Source organism: Ascaphus truei, chromosome 7, assembly GCF_040206685.1.
Source record: "Ascaphus truei isolate aAscTru1 chromosome 7, aAscTru1.hap1, whole genome shotgun sequence".
Taxonomy (NCBI): Eukaryota; Metazoa; Chordata; class Amphibia; order Anura; family Ascaphidae; genus Ascaphus; species Ascaphus truei.
Window position 1 is genome coordinate 29,956,074 of NC_134489.1, and position 27,675 is coordinate 29,983,748.

The 27,675-nt window shown below is 44.1% G+C and overlaps 1 protein-coding gene across 1 annotated transcript in view; it reads right to left on the bottom strand.

Moving 5' to 3' along the window:
* Positions 1 to 3,297: 3,297 nt before the first annotated feature.
* LOC142498887 (vomeronasal type-2 receptor 26-like) overlaps positions 3,298 to 27,675 on the bottom strand; it is a 42,249-nt gene continuing 17,871 nt past the window's right edge. Inside the window, exons 4-5 of the mRNA XM_075607509.1 lie at positions 7,123 to 7,246; positions 3,298 to 4,405 (exon numbers count right to left, since the gene is read on the bottom strand). Coding sequence (XP_075463624.1) covers positions 3,507 to 4,405; positions 7,123 to 7,246 — 1,023 coding nt within the window. The 3' untranslated portion in view covers positions 3,298 to 3,506. The remainder of the gene's footprint in view (positions 4,406 to 7,122; positions 7,247 to 27,675) is intronic.

A 27,675-nucleotide genomic window follows, 5' to 3' on the forward strand; every position in this document is an offset into this window, starting at 1 on the left:
AATTGCAAAACGAGAGCAATTTGGGATCTTTACACTGCAGTCAAAACACCCCAGGAGGTCTCAATGACTGTATTGAACTTACACCTTTTTTGAGATAGATGGGGAGTAGTGTTTCTAACATGACCATTCAAGTTTTCAATTTCATTTATTGCTCTTGTTTCCAATCCCCCCTCTCTCCCCCACCCTTTCCCCCCCCTTCCCTTCTCTTTCCATCCCCCCCTTCCACCCTCTTCTCCCCCTTTCCCCATTTTCCCTCTTTGCTCGAGTGAGATTTATGCTGGAGGACCGGCGATCGTGGTGGGCTACTATACACGGGTCCTGCGAGAAGCCGCAACCCGGAAGTGACAACAACGTGGTGCCGAGCAAGCCAGCCCCAGCGCGCGGGACTGATCTGTAAGCCTCAGCACCTACCCCCTGCGCCTAGGAACCCATCTGGACTGTTACCTATGCACTGCTCTACTGGACTTATACAGTATATTCTTATATGTAAGTTTTTACTTGTTATTTTATTTCATTGTTTTATATAAATCTTGACCCTTGGTGCGCTTTTGTGTTTATTTTTTCATTCACATCTGATGTTTGGAGCCGTCCCACGACGATATTGGTGGAGGAGGGGTGCCTTCACATCACATCAGCAGCAAGAGGGAAGAGTTGATCTATTTCAAGATCCTGCTAGGAAGCAAGAGCACGGTTTGAATTTATTATCCATACTGTAAGTGATGCTTGCGCCTCAAAGCATTCATCTGTGTAGCAGCTCCTATGAATACGTAGGATCTGTCCTACCAGGATCCCTCTAATGAGGTTATGTGGATGATGACTTGTTGCATGTAGAAGATTATTGGTAGCTGTGTCCTTTACATGTGTGTTAGTCATAATACATTGTTCGGTCCCCTTGAGATATTTAGATCCAGAAAGTAAATTTATTTCATACTATACTTGTACTTACAGTAAGTGTAAAAATAGTTTGATTTTAATTGAATACGTTGATGAATTTCTTCAGGGTTGTAGAGTCCCCTTTCCAGAGAAGAAGCACATCATCAATGTATCTTACCCATAATGTAATGTTGTCAGCATATGTTTCCATCCCCTCTGAGAATATTGTCTCTGCTTCCCACCAGCCCAGGTACAAGTTCACATAAGATGGGGCACATGTAGTCCCCAAAACTGTACCCTGGGTCTGGTGGTAAAGCGTCCTATCAAAGAGGAAAAAGTTCCTTGTGAGTACGTATGTTAGAAGCTCAACAACCACTTTATTATGGTTTTTATAACATTCTCCACTGGTATCCCAAAAATATTTTGTTGCCCCTATTTCTACATCATGCTGGATGCTAGAATAGAGACTTTCCATGTCAAGTAACACCAGGAGTGTGTCACTGTCGATAGAGATCCATCTTGTTTTTATAGAACGTCCTTACTGTCCTGTAAGTAAGAGGGCAGGGCTGTAACGAATGGTCTTAAAATATAGTCTATGTACTGGCTGACCTTTTCGGTAAGATTACCGATACCCGATACTACCGATACAATTGGGCGCCCGGAGGTGGGGATTTTCTCTTATGTTCCTTAAGTAGAGTGTAGAAGGTTGACAGACGAGGTGTTTTAACCAACATAAAGTATTTCTCTTGTTTACTCGAAGCATTGGTTGATACTCCTGCATCTAAGATGTGAATGAGTTCAGAGTTACATTTTAGAGTTGGATTGCCGTCAAGTACACTATATCAATTCTTATCGCTTAGTAGTCTATTGTTTTCCTTTACATAATCGTTGTTAGTCATGACTCCAATGTTGTCCCCTTAATCAGAGGGTTTAATTACAATAGAGTTTTTTTGGAAAGTTCTATTAGGGCCTCTCTCTCTTCAATATGAGGAAGTATAGTACTTCTTTACTAAAAAGATAACTTTTTATCTTCATGTGCCTCAAGCAACAAAAACATAAATTGTAAGCTCATCTGGTAAGGGACTGTGTCTGTAACATTCCTATGTGCTACATACCGGGTGCTTTACTATAATTGTGACATGCTTTGAGTCCCATTGGGAGAAAAACACAATATGAAATAAACTTTGTGTTATTATTTGTGGAATAGCTTTCCAACCAGGATGGTAGAGGCTAATACTGTAGGGCCGATGAGTATTCAAATACCAATCAGGGGCAATCACCAACAAGACCCAGGTACATGCTGAAAACATGCTGGGTACATGATACAACATTTCTGCAGACAGACTAATGGCCCACTGGATTAACAGCGGGGGTCTTGCCGGGGACCCCTGCTGTGTTAATCCGATGGGCCATTAGTCTCCGCAGAAATGTCACTGAAATGTTTGCAGCATGTACATTATGCAGCATGTACCTGGATCTTGTTGGTTATAGCCCCAGATTTTCAAAGGCAAGTGTAAGGCAAGTGTTAGAATACTCATCAGCGCACTGTTATGTACAAGAAGGGAAATGAAAAATACTTATAGACCTAAAGCTATCCTAAATATGAAAAAAAGCCAAGAATCAAATGGGGCCTACATTTTTACAGTAGATTCTGAAGGAGAACGGACTGACCAGGTGGGCAAATCCTATGTTTCTATATTTACACTGGCGACACACTTTATTCGAGCTCGGCTAGTCCCACGAATTCGGGTATACTCGGGTGTATTGAGGTTTGTGACTGTTTTCTGCCCGAGTGCATTGGGTTATTTTCCAGGCAGGGATTGAAGCATTTTATTCCCGCTGGCTGCAAAACTGCACAGTATATATATATATAATGCATTACAATTCATGAATTTATGCCATCTGGTAGACACGCGAAGCATTGCAGCCTATTAAAGCCTAATCATTATCATTTAACAGATCAGCCGCCCGTCAGCCAGGCATGAACCCAGGCTGGGAAGGCAAACGCAACGGGGCTTGTCAGAGGTGAGGAGCGGCGCATTCCAGGTATCTGCCAGGTACATACTGGGTATTTGCTCGAATAAAGTGTGTCGGTGCAGTATTACCCACATCTGAGATAAGAAGATAAGGGACAACCAATTACTATGCTCATTTATATTTTCTACACTGCTGACTATTTATCTTTTCTCTGCTTTACTCAGGTTTTGTCTAATATAATAACGAATCCAGTCTCCCCCTGAAGAAACAATAGTAACATGACATCTGGGATAACATGAATATTTTATCTGTTCTGGAGAAATGTAACCAAAAAACATAATGTTGATTATTTTTAAGACTGTGGTAATCATTGATCTTTTGGGGGGAAAGGCTTAAGTACTTAAAAGGAAGACTCTTGCAAAATAAAAATTTTTTATTATTGGGTTCTTAGTATAATTTATAACAGAAAGGAGGGTTGATCATTAAGAGGAGATTAAAAGCATTTAATCGCATGTTCCTCTACTGTACATAGACATGTTAAGTATTATGTGATGGAAACCAAAGTCAGTGTTATTATATAGATACAGAAGAGATTATATTCTTCATTTCAATATATTCAGGAATCTATTAAAGGCAGTTGTGGTTCTCCTGCCAGCCTACTTTTTCTGGGTTAGATAGGCTCTAGTGTTCATTTCAGGCCTGAGAAGTATAATGTAACATTTAGGAATAAATATACAACCCAGTAACCCAGCACTGGAAGCCAGGATGGCAAATATCTCTACAGCTACTATGTATCTGCCCTTGCTGCTCATATAGGCTGGGATGAAGGAGACCCAGACACTGCAGAACACCAACATGCTGAATGTGATAAACTTGGCTTCATTAAAACTATCAGGCAAGTTTCTGGCTAAGAAAGCAACAATGAAACTGATAAAGGCCAGAAATCCCATGTATCCGAGTACACAATAGAATCCAATCAGTGACCCTTCATTACATGTAAGTAATATCTTCCCAATCTCATCTTCCATGTTATAGTATGGGAAAGGAGGGGAGCTTCCCAGCCAAACTGCACATATTAGAACTTGAATCAGAGAACAGAAGAGGACGATAGAGTTAGACACTATGGATCCCATCCAGCTCCTTAACTTGCTGCCTGGCCTGGTGACATTGAAGGCAATGATTACAGTCACAGTTTTGGCTAGAATGGAAGAGACAGAAATGGAGAAGGTGACTCCAAACACTGTTTGCCGCAGAATACAGGTCACTTGGAGGGGGTGACCAATGAATATCAGGTTACAGAGGAAGCACATCTTGAGAGAGAGAAGCAGAATATAACTGAGGTCTCTGTTGTTGGCTTTCACAATGGGAGTGTTTTGGTATTTGATGAATATGCCCATAACTAAAGTGGTGAGAAGAAAGAACAGAACAGATATCAAAGCCAGAGATGTTCCCAAGGGATCTTCATAGGACAAATAAATTATTTCTTTATCTATGCAGTCGTCTCGGTTACTATTTGGCCACTGAGTTGCTGGGCATTTGACACAGGTACTCATATCTAAAAATGAAAAAGCAAAATTCCTTTAGTGGAAAGTGTACTCAGTACAAATTCACAACATTATTTACACATTTATAATTACTGACAGAACAGACATTCCCACCAAATATGAAAATATAGAGTTAGCAAGACACATATGCCTATGAATACTTCTAGGATTCTCTGTTCATTATGTTTAAATCTGAAAATATTGTGACTTTAATCCATGAAGTATGGTACTGTATGTATAGCGTGATTGAACAACATATTTATATATATGAAGTTTCCTTACTAGTTATACTCCTCTATCCCAGGAATTGCGTACAATTGTTTTATCTGTGATCCATAGAGCAATTACAGTATTGTCTGTTTTTTTCTGTCATTTTAAGATTTTTATGTAGTCCTTCTTTTCTATCTCTAAATTCAAGCAGGAATGGGTAGTTAAATAATCAGGTTCTCCTACTTGTGTTTTACTCCTCAAGGGGTAACCCGTGGGTCCTCCTGAGTTAAACACCACTATTTTCATCTTTGGGGACCCCATGATATCTGAGATTACCGGGTTAAACCTCCCTGAGAGAAATCAAAATGACTGCTAAATCTCAGGCCAAAAGGAATCTGCAACATTATCGGTTGTGGCTGTCACGGAAGACCAGTACTTTTTAGACCGAAACCACCGGGATCATTATCACCAGATGTGACAGAGTTGTTTAATAAATGGAATTTATTATGGCAAACCAGCAGACATAACAAAATACACAGTAACATAATACAATACCAACTGGGGGCCTGGGGAGTATACTCTGTCCTCGACTAGGTGCAGGGCCTGCTACAGGTAGGCTTACCCTGTCTAATTGTTGTCCTGGTATCACAAAGTGCTATTTTGTCTGTAGCAACTTTGAATATCTCACCAGTGCTATCACCGTCAAACTCACAGGACGCTCTGGTACTCTGATCAGCAGTGCTCCTTACATGAGCGGTACGCAAACTGGGGTTCCTGAGAATTCCTAGGGGGGTAGGTGGCTACAGAAGCCCCACGCTCTTCCCCACGGCATTTAAATTAAATGTCGGGGAAGGCGTGAGGCCTCTGTAACTCACTTACTTGCACTCTGCTGTGTCTTCGGCAACGTGTCGCAATGGCAACGTGGCATCAAATGATGCCGCGGGGTCATGTGACGTCACGCGTCGCCATGGTAACGTGTGTCAAATGACGCGGCGGGTTCACGTGACGCGGTGGCACATGACCCGTGACATCTTTTGATGCTGAGTATTTGCAGAGGGGTGTCGCAAACGCTGCAGCTCCTGGGCAGGGGGTGCAGATAAGAAGTTTGCCATCTTTTACAGGGAGAAGGAGTCACCGACCAACCAGAGCACGCATTGAGATGGTGCAGCCAATCCCCAACCTGGGGCTTGCCTGTCTTTACCTGTCAGAGGAGGGGGTATGTTAAGGTGCTGACAGGGATTCTGGCGAACAGGAAATTTCGAACTGGACAATGGGAACCGAACCTGTCTCAGCAATGGCTTCCCCTGGCCAGCCCTATACCTCCGCTGGGTAGGCGCTTCAGTGTCTGCGAGGAACAAAGGCTCTCCCTGTTGAGATCCCATCCCCAACCTGATACATAGCCTTTCCCCGCTCAACAAATGTTTTAACATCTTGCTGCTCCCAGCCCTTGTCTCAATCCAGCATTTCTCTGTGGGTGCCTCAGCTCATTCAATCACGAGTCTCCCTCCATAAAAATGCAGACATACAATCCACCATGCAAGCCTGCTAGCTGGGGATAAATACAGTGGTACAACGAAAAAAAGTGCTTTACATTATATACATTTCTCTGTACCTTTCCCCTCCCCACCAATATATACATTAATAACCCCATTCCCTAACTCCCAGTTTGAGGCTATTTTCCACAAGGGGTCAAAACATCCAAAATGTGTCCACCATGCAAGTGTGCATAAGCGGCCAACAACACACGGTTTTAGGGGTTGCTAGCTGGGCTTCACCTTTATTATGAGAAGCCATCAGAGTGGCTTCCTATGGGATGGATCTAAATTCCCTTTTAAAACAAGGAATTAATACCAGTAACTTCACTAGTATGTATCTTGGGAACCTGGGGGTCCACAGAACTGAAAATAGTGCGATTCAGCTCTGGAGGATCCCTGTTCCAAACCTGTAATAAAAACAATTAAATGTTCGTTGGGGTTTAAACTGCAGTTAGATTACATTAAAGCAGCCGATAAGGGAACGGAAACATAACCAGCAATCAATGGACATTATTTACAAACATTTTTTTTCCCGGATGACTTGAATGCGTATTTATTAGGAATATTGTACCTACAGTATTTTTTTTTAAATTCACCAAAATGTAACCTTGAGACAGCTCATGAATTCACTCCAATTCTTGGAGGTACTGTACCTACTGTATACGGGTAATGGGATTGAAAGTTTGTACAGATGTAGAAAGACTTGCTGTCTTCAGTGCCGCTGCCCACGCGCGGTCACCCACATCGCCTCTGCAGCTCTATCACAGCAGACACTGTCCCCTGCGCCACACACTTTTGCTTGTTCTTCTGTGATGCCGAGGACAGTAAGACTGCATTTTCATCCTTAGGAAGTGGGTATTAATTATTGAGCATTCTCTGTCCTACCATACTGTATACAGTACAACACTTTGACAGATAAAAGAACATTGAATATTTTAGGTATTACTATGGGGGACATAGCGTAAACTGAATGTTTCTCTTACCTGTTTGATTGGAAAACTCTCCCTCTGGGCAGGGAATACAGTCATAGCAGCAAGACGGCTGTCCTGTCCGTGATGACTTTCTGTATCCAGGAAGGCAGCTTTCACTGCAGACAGAGCGTGGGGTCTGTGCGACAAACAGCAGAAGCCAAATCAGTTTTCACTAGTACATTAAGGGCCTCATGCAGTATGCAGCGATAAGCCACATATGGCCAGCTTCTCGCTAAAACTGCCGACTGCTATTCAGTAAGCTGGCGATAAGAGCAAAAATTGCAGGCTTTTTTTCCTGAAATAAAAAAAACCCGCAACAGTTTGCCGATAAGCCATTTTTTCGCCGCTCATTGCCAGCTTTTCCAATTCGCTGTATTCTTGTTGCCATTTTTCACCGCTCTAGAATTGCAATTTTCTCTCCCAATCATCCCACCACAAAAAGTTGGTAGGAAGGTGGGGAGAAGCGGTGGATGAGCGGCGATACGGCACTTAGAAAAAATCAGGCCTTCCTCCTGCATCGGATTGATGCCGGGCGTCTCTGTAGCTGATACCAATTAATACCAGCACTGGAGACCTTGGCATGAATCAGATGCAGGAAAAATGCATTTACAGGCAACTTCATTACCTTAGCGGCTTACCACTATTATTAAGGCAATGAAGGGTTAAAACACCCGTGCCAGGTTTATTGTAGGTAGCGGGGGTAGATTAAGGTGATATTTGGCCCTTGGTGGGTGTTTAGGCCTTGTGGGGGTGTTGCGGGTGAACTTAACTAGTTTATTACCTTAGCGGTTAATACCGCTATGGCAAAGAAGGGTTTAACCCTTCCCGCTACCCACCCAGTAGGCTTAAACACCCATCCTTTGGGCTAATACACCATCACCCACCCCACTACCCACAATAAAAATAAAATTCTCACAACAGCCTGTGACTGTGAGGGGTACCCAGGCCAATAATAAAGGTATTGTGCCCTGCTGGGTGCCCGTGAGCCATATTGGGGAATTGTAAAGTGCCAGCTCTGCAACAATATGATGGCTGTCATGGGAGTCCAGCACTTTTACCACATTTATACATGGATCCGTTGATTGAGCAAAGCAAAGAGATAAAATAAATTGTAATTTATTTCCACAAATGACATACACACTATGTTACACAAGTACACTCAAAATACACTTACTGGGATGGAGCAAACGAAAAAACTTCCCAAAACGAAACTTGGAAACAAATGTGTCTAGGAGCAATTTCCAAGGAGTGGGAGTTGCTCACAAACAGAGCTGTAAACAGTCTTTGGTCAGTGGCACTGCTGGCAACCACTGTTACTCCGTCGTAGTTGCTTCGTTCGTTCTGCCACTGTAGTATTGGATCTTGGAACCTTAGTTCTTACGAACTCTTAAATCTTGTTAAGATGTTACAAAGTTTGAAAATGAAGCTTAGATGAATCTGGTTCCTGATGGGCTGCACGGATTCTTATAGGGTTAAAACTCCTATACTTAGCCTGTGCAGCCAAGCACTCCATGGGAATAATTTTCCCCACCTATCCCGGGGCTGCCAATACTTAGCAAACGTGGCAGAGGTGGCTTCTCATTCTGCTAAGGGCATGTGCAAACCTCGCACTTTGACGCTTAGTATATATGAGACCCAACCTCCTTACCTGGTGACACTCAGTCTGGGCGAGTCACCATTTGCTAACTTGCCTGGACTTTACACTAAGATGGGGGTACTTTGGTTACACCTCCCCATTTCTCACCTTAGTCGGCTTGAGCCTTCCTACTTCGGACTTTCCAAGACATCGTAGCATTGAGCCAGCGGGATGCTTTAGAACTCTGTAGCTGAATATGGTCCACTCACTTGCAGGAATTTCCTGCCATGCATTTCTAATGACAGTGATTGCAAATTAAGTGTTTCCTCTGTTGCTGGCATTTCAAATGAAAATCCTTATATACCCAATATTTATATAACTTTCATTCACCAATTTTTATATAACTTTCAAAAGTTACGCTATATGACTTTTCATGGTTTTACCTGACCGGCGCTCACAGCAAATCTCAGCTTCCTAGCCAAAGTTAGCACAAAACCGCTTTCAATGCGGCCAAGTGCCGGACTTTAAAACCATTTTTTCCTTCACATGAAACACTGTTACATTTATACACTTTAAACCAGAAATGACATTACTCTCGCCACCTTATACCTGGTGGGAGATGTTCTGAACCTGGGGCATATACCAGGGAACGTGAACGTGATTCACTCCCCTGTCCGGTCCTACTATTCTGGTCTGTGCTGAAGCAGGGATATCTCCATTGCCAGACACTCCCGGCATAGTAAGGCACACATACATTCTCATTACATTTGCAGTGTTTCTGCCATCATTGGGTTGCAGAGCTGGCACTTTACAATTCCCCAATATGGCTCAGGGGCACCCAGCCGGGCATAATACCTTTATTATTGGCCTGGGTACCCCCTCACTGTCACAGGCTGTTGCGAGTATTTAATTTTATTGTGGGTAGCGGGGGTGGGTGAAGGTGTATAAGCCCAAGGATGGGTGTTTAGGCCTACCGTGTGGGTAGCGGGAGGGGTTAACCCTTTATTACCATAGTGGTTAATACCACTATGGTAATGAATGGGGTTAACCCCTCCCGCTACATACCCAGTAGGCCTAAACACCCATCTTTGGGGCTAATACACCTTCACCCACAATAAAATCAAATACTCACAACAGCCCCAATACCCACCTACTAGGCCCCCAATAAACCATTACAATATTTAATAAAACAACCATACACAAAGTGCTCCCCCCCACAAAACCATTATTTATTATTTTACACACAGGATTAATACCCCAGTCTAGTGGGGGTCCCCGGTGGTCCCAACGGGTGTCCACAGGCCCCAAAGTGCACCCCTGTGTGTGCCCATGGGTGTCTGGGGGCCTCCGGGTGGTCCTCACCAGGCTCTCTGTGCCTCCAGGTGATACACGCGAGTGTCCGTGGGCCACAATGGGATCCTCAGGTGGTACCGTGGGCATCCGGGGGTCCCAAGGTCATCCCCCTGGGGGTCTTGGGACCCTCGGGTGGTTCCCATGGGTGTCTGGGGCACTCGGGTGGTCCCTGCGGGTCCGCGGGGACCCCAGAGCTCTGGGGCCCCCAGTTCTTCCCCGCAGGTGTTCCCGTGTGTCTTCAGGAGGTACCCATGGCATTATGGGGTCCTCAGGTTGTTCCCACGGGGATCTGGGGGCCCTCGGGTTGTTCACATGTGTCTCTTTGGTTCTCACAGGTGTCTGGGACCCTCGGGTGGTCCCCCGCAGGCTGGAGGTACCAATTCTGTATGTCAAAAAATAAAACATGGCATACATTTAAATCAATCCCTCCACTCCACCAAACACATACCTTACAGTAATGGGCATAATAACTATTATCCAGATATGGATAAGAGATTATTTGCCCATTATTAATCACACTAGCCAGCATAAATAAAGTAAATAAATACAGTTCTATTTACACTTGGCATTATGATGGGCATCCTCATCATCTTACTGCAGGTGCCTGCCCTCTGATGTCAACAAGAATACATAATAAATACAATTGAATGGCCCCTAGACCCTTAATCACCTTAGACCTAACCACCCACCCCAAACCCACTATGACTCCCACTTAACATTCAGGATGTACATTGGTACCCTGACATCCAAAACCTGTGCCAAACTAGGTGTACTTTACAGAAACAAATCCTCCCTAAGTCTGCTGGTCAGAAAAAATATTGCACAGCAGATGCTAATGCCACTTATCGACTATGGAGACATAGTATACGGCTCGGCACCCCAAACCCACCTTAGCAAACTTGACACCTTCTACAATTCAATATGCCGTTTTGTTCTCCAATGCAACTACAACACACATCACTGCGAAATTCTCAAAGAACTAGATTGGTCATCACTTGAGTCTAGACGCAAAGTTCACCTTTCCTTTCTTGCCTACAGTATCTGAACAAGCTCCTCACCCCTACCACATGCAGTACTTATCATCTGAGATCTGACTCCAAAAGACTGTTCATGGTCCCAAAGCTCAAAGTATCCGGCCGCTCCTCCTTGTATTGTATTGTATTGTATGTCTTTATTTATATAGCGACATAGCTCCTTCTCTTACCGTGCACCACAAAATTGGAACAACCTACCGGAGACTCTCACTTTCACCACCAGTTTAAGTTCTTTCAAATCTAAGGCTGCTTCACATTTTAATCTGGTCTGTAACTGTTACATACGCCTATAATATATATTTTCTTTAACTGTGCATGCAATAACTTGTATATAATGTATACCCTGTTCACTTATGTAACCATGTATTATTTGTCTTAACTCTATGCCCAGAACATACTTGAAAACGAGAGGTAACTCTCAATGTATTACTTCCTGGTCAAATATTTTATAAATAAAATAAATACCCACCCTTCACCTATTCATTGGTACATCATACCCATATAATATGTGCATGATTGACCAATATATCAAGAAATGGGGAAGGATTAAAAAAATCTGTCCCGATTAAAACACAGCACATAGCCAAATATAAATCATAATATAGACATATAAAACACATTACATAGCCATATAGAGAAAAATTAGTGAACAAGCGCTAGTAAAGTACAACAAACAATATACCAAAATATAATAACTGTGAATGAGTCCAATGTCCTTGAAGTACAATGGCTGCCTAACCAGTCAACCTGGCTTCTCCAAACAAGAAAAGATCTGAATGTGCAAATGACCTATATGGCACCAATAAACACTTAGACAGACTTGAATAGCCAATCAAACCCTTACAAGATTCTGGGTGAAATACGCCAAATTGCTAGTGTTCCAAAGTTCCTTGTTGCAGTCTCACCCAATATTGGAAACATGTGAATGACAAGAAAAAAGGCATACAAAACACCAATGGCGCATTACCATTGATAATACTATAACTGAAACCTATTATTAGATTAAACAAATATTACCAGTACACTATAGGCATATTAAAAGCTCTTATTGGATGCAAATTTATTAACAATGTGAAATAAGCTAAAATGCTGCAAAAAGCTAAAAAAGCTTGGATATGAGTTCATTGATTGTGACCCCAAAAAAATCCTAATAGAATCAACTCCTCCAAGAAATGTTTAAAATTGGAATCCTACTCACGATCCGTCCTGAGGACTTGTGCCTGTAAGTAGGAACCACTATTAGTGCGTCCTCCGCCTGGCTGTCTCACCTCATACAGTGGTAGTAGTTGTCAGCTCCATCTCTCGATGCTTCAAGCCGCGTGGCGGCATGCAGGGTGTCCGTCCGCATACCTCAGCTGCTAGTGATATTATCCCGGAGTTACCTCCGTCTCAGCTCCTCGGTGTAAAATGAGGCGACATAGGCTTTTATAGGCCTATGACGTCACATTTTCTGCAAATGGTTCCCACGGGCCTGATTGGTCAGTAAAAACCATGTGCTTTTCGTTTCTCTTTTTTTTTTTTTGGTGATGTCATGTAAAGGGAATGAAGCCAGCTAATCAGAATGGCGGTGCTTCCTTTCCCTTTAACATGATTTCATCAAAAGCAAGATGGCCAACGCCACATGGTACTTGAGACAATCAGATCGTGGGAACTATATCCCAAATCTGATTGGCTGTAGTAGACAATTTTAAATGTATTTTGCTTGTTGGTTTAAAAATGCTTGTGCAATTTAATTTTTAATTTTATTTAGTAAGATGTATTTTTGAATGGTGTTTTCAATAGTTTATTCAAGGGGTTGTGCTTGCTTTGTAATAGTGGCTTTTTTGTAGTTAGATTTTGGCTGATGGTGGTTACTTTGAGCTTTAATTTATTTCATAATGGTTTGGTTTTAATGTTTTAATTGTGAATTGTGGAATTTATTTTGGATTGGATTAATTGATTGTTGGTAATTTATTTGTGTTTACTTCTTGATTTGTTTTTATTTTCTGATTCTTTTGATGGCATTGGATCTTGTTTGTAATTGTTTCTTTTAGATTGACTATTGACTGGCATAGTGTTAAATGATGCCCATACTATGGGCATTATGTACTCACTGTGCCATTCAATTGTTTGATTGACATTTGTTATCTATTTAATTGGCTATGTTCTGTATTTTATTTTGCTATGTGCTGTGTTTGATTTGGCTATGTAATGTTTTTATTTGGGTCTGTTCTTTTAATCCTTCCCCATTTCTTGGATATTGGTAAAGGATGCCCATATTATATGTGCATTATGTACACACCGTACCAATGAATGGGTGAAGGGAGCGGGTAGTTGCCTGGGGAGGGTGGTTAGGCCTCTTGGGTGGGTAGTGGCAGAGGGTGATTAAACCCCTTAATTACTTTAATGGTTATTAACCGCTAATGTGATTACGGCACTAGGGGACATTAGAATATATTTTTGCTCACGATCCGTAGCTGGAGTTGTGGAGGAGTCGCCGAGCTCCACATAGACTCTGCTCTACCACCCCATTAAACAACTGCATTTTCCCCCAAACTCCCCAGCAAGATCCTCTGGAAGGCCCTAGCCAAAAGGTGCTTGTCCGGGGGCCCCCATCGACCCCCCCAAGAGGACCAAGAAGATTATCAGCCCCCGCAGGTCTAATCACTTTTTTCGTGAGCCGGCCATCTTCTCCTGCCCCTTCCCCGAGGCGGGCTGCCTCGGTGACGTCACCGGCTCTCGCGAGATTTGAAGCGGGACGCATGCGCAGAGGGGCCCAGCGGCGACGGCACTGGGCGATGACGTAGCCGAAGCCCAAGATGGCGGCAGCGGGGACATGCCAGCACTCGAACCCCCCCCCCCCCTGGTACCAACATATGTCACCGAACCGGCGGGACCTAGCAGCTGAACACACCGGGCGGCGCACCCGGCGATGGGACACGTCCAGGGACAGGGGGGCGGGATAGTGACGTCAGGGGGGGGTGGGATAATGACATCAGAGGGGGCCGGACCGGAGATCAGTAAGAGCTGGGACCCACTGTGCCCGGCGGCGCGGGCGGCTGCACGGGCTTTCCCAGTAGCGTGCATGCCTGTCTGTATGTGTGTCTGAATGCCTGTTTGTGTGTCTGAGTGCCTACCTTTGTCTGTGTGTGTGCATGTGTATGTGTATGAGTGCCTGCCTGCTTGCCTGTGTGTGTGTGTGAGAGTGCCTATGTGTGTGTGTATGTGTATGTGTGAAAGTGCCTGCCTGTGTGTGTGTGAGAGTGCCTGTGTGCGTGTGTATGTGTATGAGTGCCTGCCTGTGTGTGTGTGTGTATGTGTATGTGTGAGAGTGCCTGCCTGTGTGTGTGTGAGAGTGCCTGCATGTGTGTATGAGTGCTTGCGTATGTATATGAGTGTGTGTGTGTTGCTTGTGAACAGCAGCTCCAGCCCGAGCCCGTGGAGGGAGGGGGGGGAGAGTGACGGGTCCCTCCGCTCAGCCCACGCCCCCCTCCCGCTCAAGCCTCCCGCTCCCGCCCACCTCCCGCTCCGGCTCCTGCTCACTATAAGCCGCATATCGCGGTCTGTGTATGTCGGCGCCCCGCCTGTCTGCAGTGCGGGAACATTGACGGAGGGAGCGGGGCCTTGGCCTTGGAGGGTTGGGGGGTCGGGCGGATGGGCAGGGGAAGGGAAGTGTAAATGCATGCCTGGGCCATCCGAGGGTTGGGGGGTCAGTGGCTGCCTCCTGCTTGACCCCACATGGGAACGTGGACCACCATAGGGAGACAGGTCTGCATGTGGCCGACTAACGTCAGCGTCATGTGCGCTGGTGGTTCCTCCGCCATCTTGAATGCCGCTGGGTGGTCTCAATACATGTAGACCACCCGCACATTATACGTTCACCATCCACACATTATAACACAGAGGCACTTAACGGGGGGAGTCCAGCACCCTACCATATAGAGGGTAGACATTCACACATAAGAGGATAATGAAATCTAGGTAGCCGGTGCTCTGAGCTCCTCACCCCCAAGAGTGGTCGAGATTGGAGCTACGAAGACCGCACAACAGGAACCCTTTGGGGGGGCACGGAGCTCCTTACAACCTACACTCACATAGAGGGCAAAACCAAGAGGAGCAGAGAGAGGTGGAGTTAAGGGAGAAACTCATTAGGTAGATGTTATGTGATTGAGAGTTTTTTATTGCTAAAGTTATGTTATTTAACTGTTGTCTGTTTAAAGGAGATGCGCCGGCGGGACAGTTCCCTGATTGGCGTGTATGTGTCCTCCGCTACGATCCCTACAGAACAGGGGTCGCAAACAAGTCCCACGGAAGCCAGGACCCACTAGGCAGGTGAGATCCCGTCATCAGTCTGGGCCAAAAGACCCATCCCTTGGGCGCAAGGGCCAACCCCGGGGGCTCCCGGAGTGGGCTCTTGTCTTCATGTTCCTACTTGTTTTTTGTACACTAGTGTATTTGTTGTTTTTTGTCGTGAACCCAATCCCCTTGGTGTTGACCCTCATGTGCTCCTCCCAGTCCCCCCCCTCCCCCCTTTCCCCCCACTGCCTCCCACTCCCTCCTTACCCTACCTTCAATTACCTATTTACGAATATGCGCCCTGAAGGAAGTGATCGTCCGGCCCTACACATGGATTCCACGGGTAAGTAAAGCAACATAGTGATGCGCGTAGTCACACACAGCAATAAATGGCGTTGACTTTTATATCTCACAATGTGCAGGGCTTTAACAACCCCACTAAACGCAAACTAGCCTTCACAGATTATAAAAGAAAACATGCAGATGTGTTGCTCCTACAGGAGACACATTGCAGCAAAACCAATACCCCCAAATACCTTGATAAAGACTTCTCCCAGGTTTTTTCGGCCTCTGCTGAAGTCAAAAAGCGTGGAGTTGAAATCCTATTCCTTAATAGCATCCCTTTCGAAGGCCTGATAACCAAACGGGATAACGATGGCAGGTATATTATAATAGTAGGAACTATTAGGGGACAGAAGATCACAATCGCTTGTATATATGCCCCCTGCGTGCATATTTTTTTTTCTTCGAAAAATTCTTTGGAATCCTAAACTCGGTTGCACAGGGAAGAGTGATGTTAGCAGGAGACTTTAATATGGTCATACAACCTCACATGGACAGATCAGGTGGAGTTACCCTACACAATAAAGGAGCAGGTATATCCCTATGCAGAGGTCTCAAAAGTAACCAACTAATAGTCATATGGAGAGAGCTACATCCAGCATATAGAAATTACACATTCTTCTCGCACCCACATAGCTCATACAGTAGGATTGATTACTTCGCTGTGTCCTGTCACCTGGTCCCCAAGGTCACCCAAGCGGAGATCCATGATATTTAATGGTCTGACGATGCACCCATAGAGCTCCAGTGCAACAATATTCAAACGGGTAGACCAGGAACGAACTGGAAGCTAAATGAATCCATTCTAAAAATTCCAGAGATCTGTGATACTGTGGTTAATGAGATAGATAAAAATTTTCAAGGTAAATGCCGGCTCTGTCTCCTCACATCTGGTCCTCTGGGAGGCGCATAAAGCGACTCTCCGAGGTACCCTCATAAATATCACAGCTAGACGAAAAAAAGAGAGAGAGGCAAAAATTGTCACGCTGCAAACTAAATTACAAGCTCCCTCCACCAAGCATAAAAAGAAACTAGATCCGCAAACCCTACAAGAGGTAAAAGACACTAAAATTGAATTAAACATGATACTGACCTCCAGGGCTGATAATTCATTGAGTTGGTCAAAGAGGAAATTTTACGAAAAAGCAAACAGGCCGGATACGATGCTGGCCCGCATGCTGAAAGACAGGCAAACTAAATACAACATCCAAGCTTTACGCTTAAAATCTGGTACCCCTACTTCCAACCCCCAGAAGATAGTAGATGAATTCGGCTCCTTCTATGAGACACTCTATAATGGTGAGAAAGTGGCACATAATCCTAACACGAGCAGTAAGCTAAGAGATTTCCTGGCTAGCTCCAATCTGGTGAGATTGACAGAATCAGACAAAGCCTCCCCAAATGCCGACTTCACACACGAGGAGTTGACACAGGCCATTACGGAACTTAAACCTTCAAAGGCACCGGGGCCAGACGGCTTCTCAGGGTTATACTACAAGAAATTTACTAAGTTGCTTGCCCCAAGGTTGCTCCAAGTATTCAACGCTATTTTAGCGGGAGACCCCATCCCCAAGGAGATGTTACAGGCGTCTATATCAATCATTCCGAAACCAGGGAAAGACCCACTAGATTACAAAAGTTATAGGCCCATATCACTAATCAATACCGATATCAAGCTGTATGCTAAGTTACTGGCCAATAGAATATGTGTTATCCTACCCAGACTTATACATCCAGATCAGGTCGGATTTATCAAGGGCCGACAAGCCGCAGATAATACCCGTCGATTTATAGATCTGATAGATTTGGCCACTATTGACACCGCTCAAAGTATGTTGTTAAGTCTGGACGCCGAAAAGGCTTTCGATAGGATAGACTGGCCCTACCTGAAGGAGACGCTTGCGGCATTTGGCTTTGGAGATCGGGTGAGTGACGCGATTTTATCGCTGTACTCTAACCCCATCACGAGGGTTGTGCACCAAGGCTACCCCTCTCGGCCCTTCCAAATTAGGAGTGGTACGAGACAGGGTTGCCCATTATCACCCCTCCTATTCGCCCTCTGTATCGAACCCCTGGCGGCGCAAATCAGAGGAAACCCTGACATCTCAGGGTTAAACGCATACTCCCAAACCCATAAAGCGGCCCTGTACGCAGATGACATCCTCTTGATGATCACTAAACCCCTCACCTCACTACCAAACCTATTTGACCTGCTGAACCGGTTTTCTAAAATTTCCGGCTTCAAAATCAATCAGTCCAAACCTGAGGCTCTCAATGTCAATCTCCCCAGACACATAGAAAAATTATTAAAACTAAACTTTAAATTTCACTGGCAACACAAATCTATAAAATATCTGGGTGTACACATCACCAGAAACGTCAAAGAAATATACGACGCAAATTACCCCAACCTAATCCGGACCCTAAAATCAGACCTACAAAAGTGGACATCTAAAAGGATCTCCTGGATAGGAAGAATCCATAGTGTTAAAATGAACTTACTCCCCCCGTATCTTATATCTCTTCCAAACTCTCTCAGTGCCACTCAGATTGAAGGACCTGCACTCACTTCAATCCGACATCTCCAAGTTTATATGGGGAGGTAAAAAACCAAGAGTCAGCAAAATCAATATGAATAGGCGGTGTGAGATCGCAGCACTATGGAAAAGCTCAGACATACTAATCATCCCAAAAATTCGGAATCGTATTTGGTTTATCTGCCAGATGGAAAAGTTAACGAGTCTGGTTAACAACACTGGCGACAATTATCTAAAAGTCTGGACGCCTTGGTTGGCACAGACAGACATCCCGGGGATAGAAAGGGCATCAATCTGGCTATGATAGTTTTCAGATCCGTTCTCCTTGGGAGAGGTGTGCTACACCCATGCTCTGCACCGGATGACCACATTTCAGCCAGGCAACATACCTAGAGAGGCCGCGTAACAACTCTAAAACAAACTCACGATCACTAACACCCATCCCTACCCCCCTACTTCCATCCCCTTCTTTCCCCCCCCCCCTTCTCTAACTCTTGGTTCAATGATTGTCTACCAGTTTGTCCGTCCGTATGGTTGATTGTTTGTCGGTCTTCACGTTTGTTTGTCTACCCATGTAGTTGTCTACCTGTCTATGTATACGTCGTCTGGATAAGTCGTGTGTCAGCCAGTTAGTCGATTGGGCGGTTAATGACTCGGTGACAGAGCATGTACACCTGGTCCCCCCCGATTAGAAGGGGGGTCTGATATCGTAATATGGACTCCGGACTGCGAGCCGTGTCTCGATACCCCTTTAGGCTCACCAGTCTGACCACAGGTTGAAGTTCTATTCCACTGATATTAGTAGAGTTATACTTCCGGATACAATGAGAACCACCATGACATAATGTATCTTGTAATGTATTGTACTGTATGCTATTATAAACTAATAAAATTAAGGTACAAAAAAAAAATATATATATATTTTTGCTATGTTTTTTCTGCCAACGGAGGACAGGAACCTGCAGTAAGCTGATGAGGACGCCCTTCATATTGCCAGGGGTAAGAAAGGGTATTTATTTACTTTATTTATGCTGGCTAATGTTGTGTTTATTAATGGGCAAATAATCTATTATCCATATCTGGATAATAGCAATTTTGCCCATTACTGTATTGTATGTATTTGGTGGTGGGGGGTGTATTTATTGAAATGTAGGACATGTTTTATTTTTTACATACAGGATTGGTACCGCAGGGCAGCGGTGACACATGGAGACCACCTGAGGACCCCCAGACCTCCGTGGGAACCACCCCAGGGCCCCCAGATACCTGTGGGGACGACCCAAGGGCGCCAGACACCTGTGGGGACAACCCGGAGACCCCCAGACACTCATGGGGACCGACGTGGACCCCCATGGGGCACATGGGGACCCACAGGTAGCACCTGGTTGCCCACAGAGGCCCCCAGACACCTGTGGGCACCCCCCGGGGTGCAATGTGGGACATGCGGACACCTGACAGGACCACTGGGGAGATGAAGGATGTAGTAGCCCAAGGATGTGTGTTTAGGCCTTGCGGGTGGGTAGCGGTAGGGGTTTAACCCTTCATTACTGTAGCGATATTAACCGCTAAGGAAATGAAGGGGTTAAGACCACCCGCAACCCCCCCGCAAGGCCCAAACACTCACCATGGGCCAAATACCACCTTCACCCACCCCCACTACCCACAATATTCCTGGCACAGGTGTTTAACCCTTTCATTGCCTTAGCGGTTAGCCGTTAAGGTAATGAAGCTGCTTGAATGTAATTGTTAATAATAGTGTGCGGGAGCAGGGGGTCTCCTGAGCTGAACCGCTTTGATTTCTGCCTCGGTGAACTTCTTACCAAGTAACAGGACAAGATATTTTTTATCACCGAGTTACGTCACATGGACCCTTTAAAAATGGCGGCGACACTGGCATCCGATGCCCCATACTGGGGCCTGTAACTCAGGAAGCAGAGGGTCCCCGAGGCTGGAATCAAAGCGGTTCAGCTCAGGAGACCCCCTGCTCCAACACACTATTATTAACAATTACATTCAAGCAGCTTCATTACACTAGCTGATAGCCGCTATGGTAATGAATTTTAACATTGCTTACATTTGTCTTTTCTTACTAGTGTAGGTGTGCAATGGGTTAGGGGTCTCTGGAGCAGAACCACATTGGTTTGAGGTCCGGGGACACCCTGCTTCCCGAGTGACAGACCACGCCCACAGGGTATAGGTGGGCCATTGTGCCAATTAATTGTTTTATTAGCATTTTTTTTGTTTAAATGGAAATTGAATGTGGTTTTAGTTTTAGGCTTGTTTTTCAATTTGGCAGGTGGCATATTGATTGGCATAGTGGCAACTCATGCCCATATGACATTGGTATACCACTGTGCCAATAATTGGGTAGATTGGCATTTTTTTATTGTAATGACTTGGTTTTTAGATTGGCATGTTGCATATTGACTGGCATAGTGGCAACTCATGCCCATAGGGCATGAGTATGCCACTGTGTCAATCAATTAGTGTTTTAATGGAAATTTAATGTGTTTTAATTTCTGTTTTAATGGAATTCAATTTTTGTTTTAATGGAAATTTAATGTGGTTTTAATTTGAGCCTTGTTTTTGAGATTGGCATGTTAAATATTGACTTGCATAGTGGAAGCTCATGCCCATAGGCCCAATCAATTGGTTCCTTGGAATTTTTTTGTTTAAAATGGAATGTCTTGTTTGATACTTGTTTTTGGGATTCGCAGGCAGGCTGCATATTGACTGGCATAGTGGCAACGGTGTGTCACTGTGCCAATCATTGGGTAGAGGACGTGGGGGTATGTGCCCTGAGATGGGTGGTTAGGACTTCTGGGTTGGTAGTGGGAGGGGGTTAATCCCTTAATTACCTTAGTAGTTAATAACCTCTAAGGTGATTAAGAGTTTGGTGGCCAGTAGTTATGTTTTTGTTGGTGCCCACTGAAGAAGAGGTAGATGAGGAGGATGAGAATGGAATTCATCCTAGAAGGGGTAAGTAGAACTTTAATTAGTCGTTAAGATAATGAAGCTGCTTTTTATTTTATTTTGATAACAAAGTACAGTAGCCGGGGGTCTCTGGAGCTGAACCGCATTGATTTCAGGTCCGGGGATCCCCTGCTTCCCAAGATACAGGCCACAGTATGGGGTGCTGGTACAGTGGCGACCAACTTTATTGTAACTCGGCTAGTTCAGCGAATTTCAGAATATCCCGGTGATGTGCGGTTTTGTGTCGTTGCGATATTTTCCCGGCTGTGATTTAAGCATTTTATTCCCGCTGGCTGCAATACTGCAATCCCGTGTAAAAGCGCATGGGGGCGTTTGCGAGCTGTTGTCTTTGAAGCCGTACCATAAAAACCCTAACATACAGTACTGTACACATACTGTACAGTACTGTATATGCACATCAATGATACTATGGGCCGGCGGGGGCGAGATGTGTTTGCAGCAGAGAGAGATCCGCTGCTCTCTCTGCGCAAACATCGGCACATTAAAAATTATTTAAAATACATTTTTATTCATAGTGTAGATGTGCAGAGGGTCTCCGGAGCTGAACCGCATTGGTTTCAGGTCTGGGGACCCTCTGCTTCCCGAGATACAGACCCCTTTATGAGGTGCCAGTATCCCTCTGCATTTCAAGGTCCCGATCACGTGACCGCGTCCTGTAAACCAAGCAGAGGGATACTGGCATTTCTGTATTTTTAATAATATTGTACAGTGAGCAGGGGGTTCCCTGAGCCAGAAATCAAAACTCAGGGGACCCCTGCTCCTGCACAATATTATTAAAATACAGAAATGCTGCTTCATTACCATAGCTGATAGCCGCTAAGGCAATGAAGGGGTTAACCCACCATGCCAGCTTTATTGTGGGTAGCGGGGGTAGGTGAAGGGGGTATTTGGCCCTTGGTGTGAGTTTAGGACTTGCGGGGGGGTTGCGGGTGCACTTAACCCCTTCACGACCGTAGCAGTTAATACCACTACGGTCGTGAAGGGGTTAACCCCTCCCGCTACACCCCCCGCAAGCCCTAAACAACCACCATTGGGGCTAATACCCCCTTCACCCACCCCCGCTACCCACAATAAAAAAAATTCACACACAGCAGCCGCCCAAAAAAATAAATAAATAAATCTAAATAAATAAATAAATACATGAATATAAATAAATAATTTTAAAATACATTTTTATTCATAGTGTAGATGTGCAGGGGGTCTCCGGAGCTGAACCACATTGGTTTCAGGTACGGGGACCCTCTGTTCCCGAGATACAGACCCCTTTATGAGTTGCCGGTATCCCTCTGCATTTGAAGGTCCCGATCACGTGACCGCGGCCTGTAAACCAAGCAGAGGGATACCGGCACCCCCTAAAGGGGTCTGTATCTTTGATTAAACAGGGGTTCCCCAGACCTAAAACCACAGCGGTTCCGCTCCGGAGACCCTCTGCACATCTACAGTATGAATAAAACACATATATAAATAAACACTCATACCTTACATTTGTGGCTTTGTGCTATGGTAACGAAGCAGCATTTCTGTATTTTTAATAATATTGTACAGTGAGCAGGGGGTTCCCTGAGCCAGAAATCAACGCTCCTAAACAATATTATTAAAAATACAGAAATGCTGCTTCATTACCATAGCTGCTAGCTGCTAAGGCAATGAAGGGTTAAGGCAGAATAGCATGTTTATTGGGGACATTTGCCCCAATAAACATTGCATTAAACAACATACAGTACACCCCCTGTGTATTTAAAATACATAAAAAATAAATACATTAAATACATATTTTTAATGTGTGTGTTAAACCTCCCTGCCTTGACTGTAATCTATGTAAAGCCCCCTCCCCCTATTGTGTCTGTTAAGCCTCCCTGCCTTGACTAATCTGTGTAAGGCCCCCTCCCCCTATTGTGTCAGTTAAATCTCCCTACCTGTGTTTCTGTGAGTGCAGTGTATGTAAATGTGGGGAGGGGGATCCCATGTAGATATAATGCAGCGCCTCACTGCCAATGGCCCACCCCCGTGAGGCCTAACCACCCACACCCACTACCCACTACCCACCTGCCCATGGCCCTTCTGCTGCTGCAAAACAGAGACAAAAATTAAAACATCCAAAGTAATGTCCCCTAACCCCTCAATCACCATAGCGGTTATTAACCGCTACAGTCATTAAGGGGTTAACCCACCCTCACCCACTACTCGGGATGCCTGCATACACTCCCACACTAACCCCCCACCCCGTCAGTCCTAACCACCCTCACCCACTACCCACAAGTGAGGCCTATACTCATACCCCCTCACCCCCAGTACCCACAATAAAAACAATACAGTGACCCTCAATAAACATCATTATATTTATTAAATACATTACCCACCCCCTGTGCCCCCCCATAAATACAAGATTTATCCTTTACAAACAGGGTTCATAACGCAGCACCACGCGAGTCCCCGGTGGGCTGGCGGGGCACATGGACAGACCTACAGGGTACCAGCAGCCCTTTTCAAACAGGTTCTGGAGGCCTGCTGGTGGGTCCCGCCAGCACCATGGCCCCCAGGTGGTCTCCTTTGGTTACCGTGGGCCACAATTGTGTCCCCACAGTAGGCCCGCGGATGTCTGGGAGCACCGGGTCAGACCCACAGGTGTCTGCGGGGCCTCGGGTGGTTCCCACGGGGGTCTGGGGAACTCACGAGTGCTCACTATGGGTCCGCGGTGCCCCCACAGAAGTAGGACCACACATCATCATCCCCGCACCTACGGGTCGGCTGTGCCCCCACGGAAGTCGGGCCACCGGCTTCATCCCCGCAGACTACGGGTCGGCGGTGCCCCCACAGATGTGAGGCCACCGCTTCATCCCCACATGTGTCACCCATGGAACCACCAGCCTGATACCCGTGGGATACCCGAGGAGACCCACAGGTGATCTCCAGAGGTCCCACGCAGAATCACGGAACAAACCCTGAATGTAAAAAAATTAAACCTGGCCTATACATTCAATAAATACACCCCCTCCTCCCCCCCAACACCTACAGAACAATAATGTGCAAAATAACTATTATCCAGATATGGATAATAGATTAATTGACCTTTATTAAAAACATTAACTAGCATATTCAAATAAATATAATACTACTGACCTCATCAATAAGAAGTCTCCATCGCCAGCGACATCCTTGTCTTGCCCACAAACTACATAGCAAATACAAAGCCAATACATTGCAAGTACATTCAGATATCAATTAACCCCTTAAACACCTTATCAGATAATAACCGCAAAGGTAATTAAGGGGTTAAGCCACACTGGCCCGATACCCACCCTTCCCCCATGAATTTGTACAGTGGCCTCATCATGCAATTATATATACAGTATATATATATATATATATATACACACACACACACATGATGAACCAATATACAAATAAATGTAGAAGGGTTATCAAAACCATACTGTCCTACAAATAACACTTCTCCATACAGACACACTACATTACAATGACTTTCCTTTAATAATCCTAACTGATCTTACAATCTAAATGATCAAATGCCAATGAAAAACCTCACATTCCAATCAATACATTGCATTTACATTATATAAATGATGCATAAAATCTATGCACCATATACATTTTGCAAATGAATGTTAATAATATCATTGCAAGCAAAATACAAATACCTCCAAACAAGTAAACTATTTTAACTAATCAAGTAAACAAAAATCAATTAGCAATCATTATTTACATCCCTAAAACAATTGACAGTCCATCCCGAACAATGAAACAATTAACAAATTCACGCCTGGAGCAGAACAATTTAGCAATTGAAAAAATATATGTACCAACCAGAATACAAACTTTAAAACAAGGTTAACCCTGAACACCATACAATATCAACAATTATATCCATCTAATTTTAAAATACTTTAAACACACAATAAAGCATAGCAGCATAGACAAATTAATTTAAAACACATCAAATCAAGCTTTTAAAACAACATCATTTCTTACCCTGTATGTATATATCTCTCCAGACATATATACATACATACATACAGTGGCAAGAAATGATATAACACAAAAAAAAAATACACATGTTAAAAAAGCTTTTAAAAAAATTAACAAGTTAAATAAAATACATTTCTTTAGTTAACTTACCATTACTTGGCCCCACCGACTCCCGTTGCGCAGCTTACTCTTGAACCAGAAGAAAAAAGTGATAGTGCGCAGCTAATAACTATTGGACAACAAATATCAAGTGAGCAGTGCACCGTGATTGAACAAACAATGTTGTGGACCTTAAGTGTAGATCTTGCACTAATCGTGGGTCTGTAGCCTTTCTTGGGGGTGGCTCGACACCCCAGGAACTAGACAAAAAACAAAAGAACAAGGCGCACAACGCACATAGTGTAGTAAAGTAAAAAATGTGACTTTATGGTTAAAAGTAAATAATTCTGCGTACATCAAGTAAGAATAAACAAGCAGTTGGTATATTGGTTTACCACACCAGGAGATGACACTGTGCGATGCCCTCGGATGGATCTCGGCATGCAATGGGTCTGGAGTCGACTCATCTGTCCCTTACAGCGTCCTCCGTTTAGGGGTAGTGTGGATATGTCCCTTGTAGAGAAAGCCCCACAGCACACAGCTCACAGGATGGTAAAGGAGCCGCAGGAATCAGCGTCTGTGGATCACTGCACCGTTTACCGTCACTCCTCGTTGGGCGCTCGGCGATGACGTCATGAGTCGCTCCTCAACTTCCGAGATGCTTCTCGTGGAACGCACAGCGTGCGTGTCAGTTCAATGAACCTCAGCAGCGGGGAGGGATACTAGGCAGGCGGCTTGTAAACAGTGTCCAGAATCACACAAGATGGGAGGAGAAGAGCATAGACACCTCTCTTCCAACGCGTTTCGTAACACTAGGTTACTTCTTCAGGGATTGTATGCATAATGAGGGGGCAGGTACATATATATATACTACACTTCACCCAATCAGAAATGCGGTGTCTAATTGCCACATCATCAATATGCAGGTGCAGCAAAGTGCTCTTGATTTGTGATACTTTGTCACACAGAACATATTGTCAATCAATTTATATAAAAAACATATAAAATATTTATCTAAAACAGATTTATTTCAAAAACATATTCGGCGCATGAAAGGCAGAAATTCTGGAAAAGAAAAGCCATAATTAGATACAAAGCAATGACAGTACATATAAAAAGGAATGGATGTCATTATAAACACACAGATATTCCAGAAACTAGGAGTTAATTGCAATCTAGAGGGATCTTTATTGTGATAAAGTGCGTAGTGACGGGAGAGACTATGTTTATCATAACCTATTTTAATGTTCCTAATGTGTTCCTGGATTCTAGTTTTCAGGCATCGTTTTGTGCGGCCAATATATTGCAGGCCGCATTCACAGTTTATCATATATACCACAAATGTGGAATTACAGTTAATAAAAGTATCAATCACGAAACTCTCACCGGTGGTAAAGTATTTTAGACTGTGTCTCAAAGTCATCATCTCCACTGCAGTTTCGTTTAATACGAATGAATTGGCCTTTGGGAATATTCACAATCCACGATTTTTTGTGGTTGCTGCTTGCCATTAATAGATTGTTGGCATCTATTTCTTTAAAGAAGACTTTGGTGGAAACATTCCCATTGTCCAATGCAGTCAGTTGAAAATCCAAAAAATTGATACTGAGTGGGTTAGACACAAGTGTAAAGATCAAGTTCCTATCGTTGGAATTTAAATATGTCAGGAAGGAACAAATGGATGTGGATTGCGAATATTCCCAAAGGCCAATTCATTCGTATTAAACGAAACTGCAGTGGAGATGATGACTTTGAGACACAGTCTAAAATACTTTTTGACAAGTTCCTTGTGAGGGGATATTCAAGTGCAAATCTGACTAGAGTCCTCAATATAGTCCGAAATATGGATAGGCAATTAATGTTAATACCAAAAGTCAAAAAAGAAGAAAGTAATTCCCAGAAGAACTTAATTGAAGTGCCTTTTATTACCACCTACAATTCAATGAATAAGAAAATTGAAAGGGCAATTTTATGCACTGATCCAATTTTAAGTGACCAAATTACAAAAGTTCCTAAGTTTATATACAGAAGGGCCAAAAATCTTAAAAATACATTAGCCCCTAGTGATGTGGGTCATACCCACGCCAAGCCACTAACATGGCTTGGAGATAAACCCATAGGAAACTATCAGTGTGGGAAGTGTTCTATATGCAAATGTATTCATCCAGAGAGGAAAACATTCAAATCATTTACCACCGGTGAGAGTTTCGTGATTGATACTTTTATTAACTGTAATTCCACATTTGTGATATATGATATAACAATCAGAATGGTTTTGCTTCAATTGCCTTTAAGATGCCTTTAAGATGACGTCATTAAAAGAAACATGGCCGTCCACACATGGTACGGTAGCCAATCAGAGTGGGCT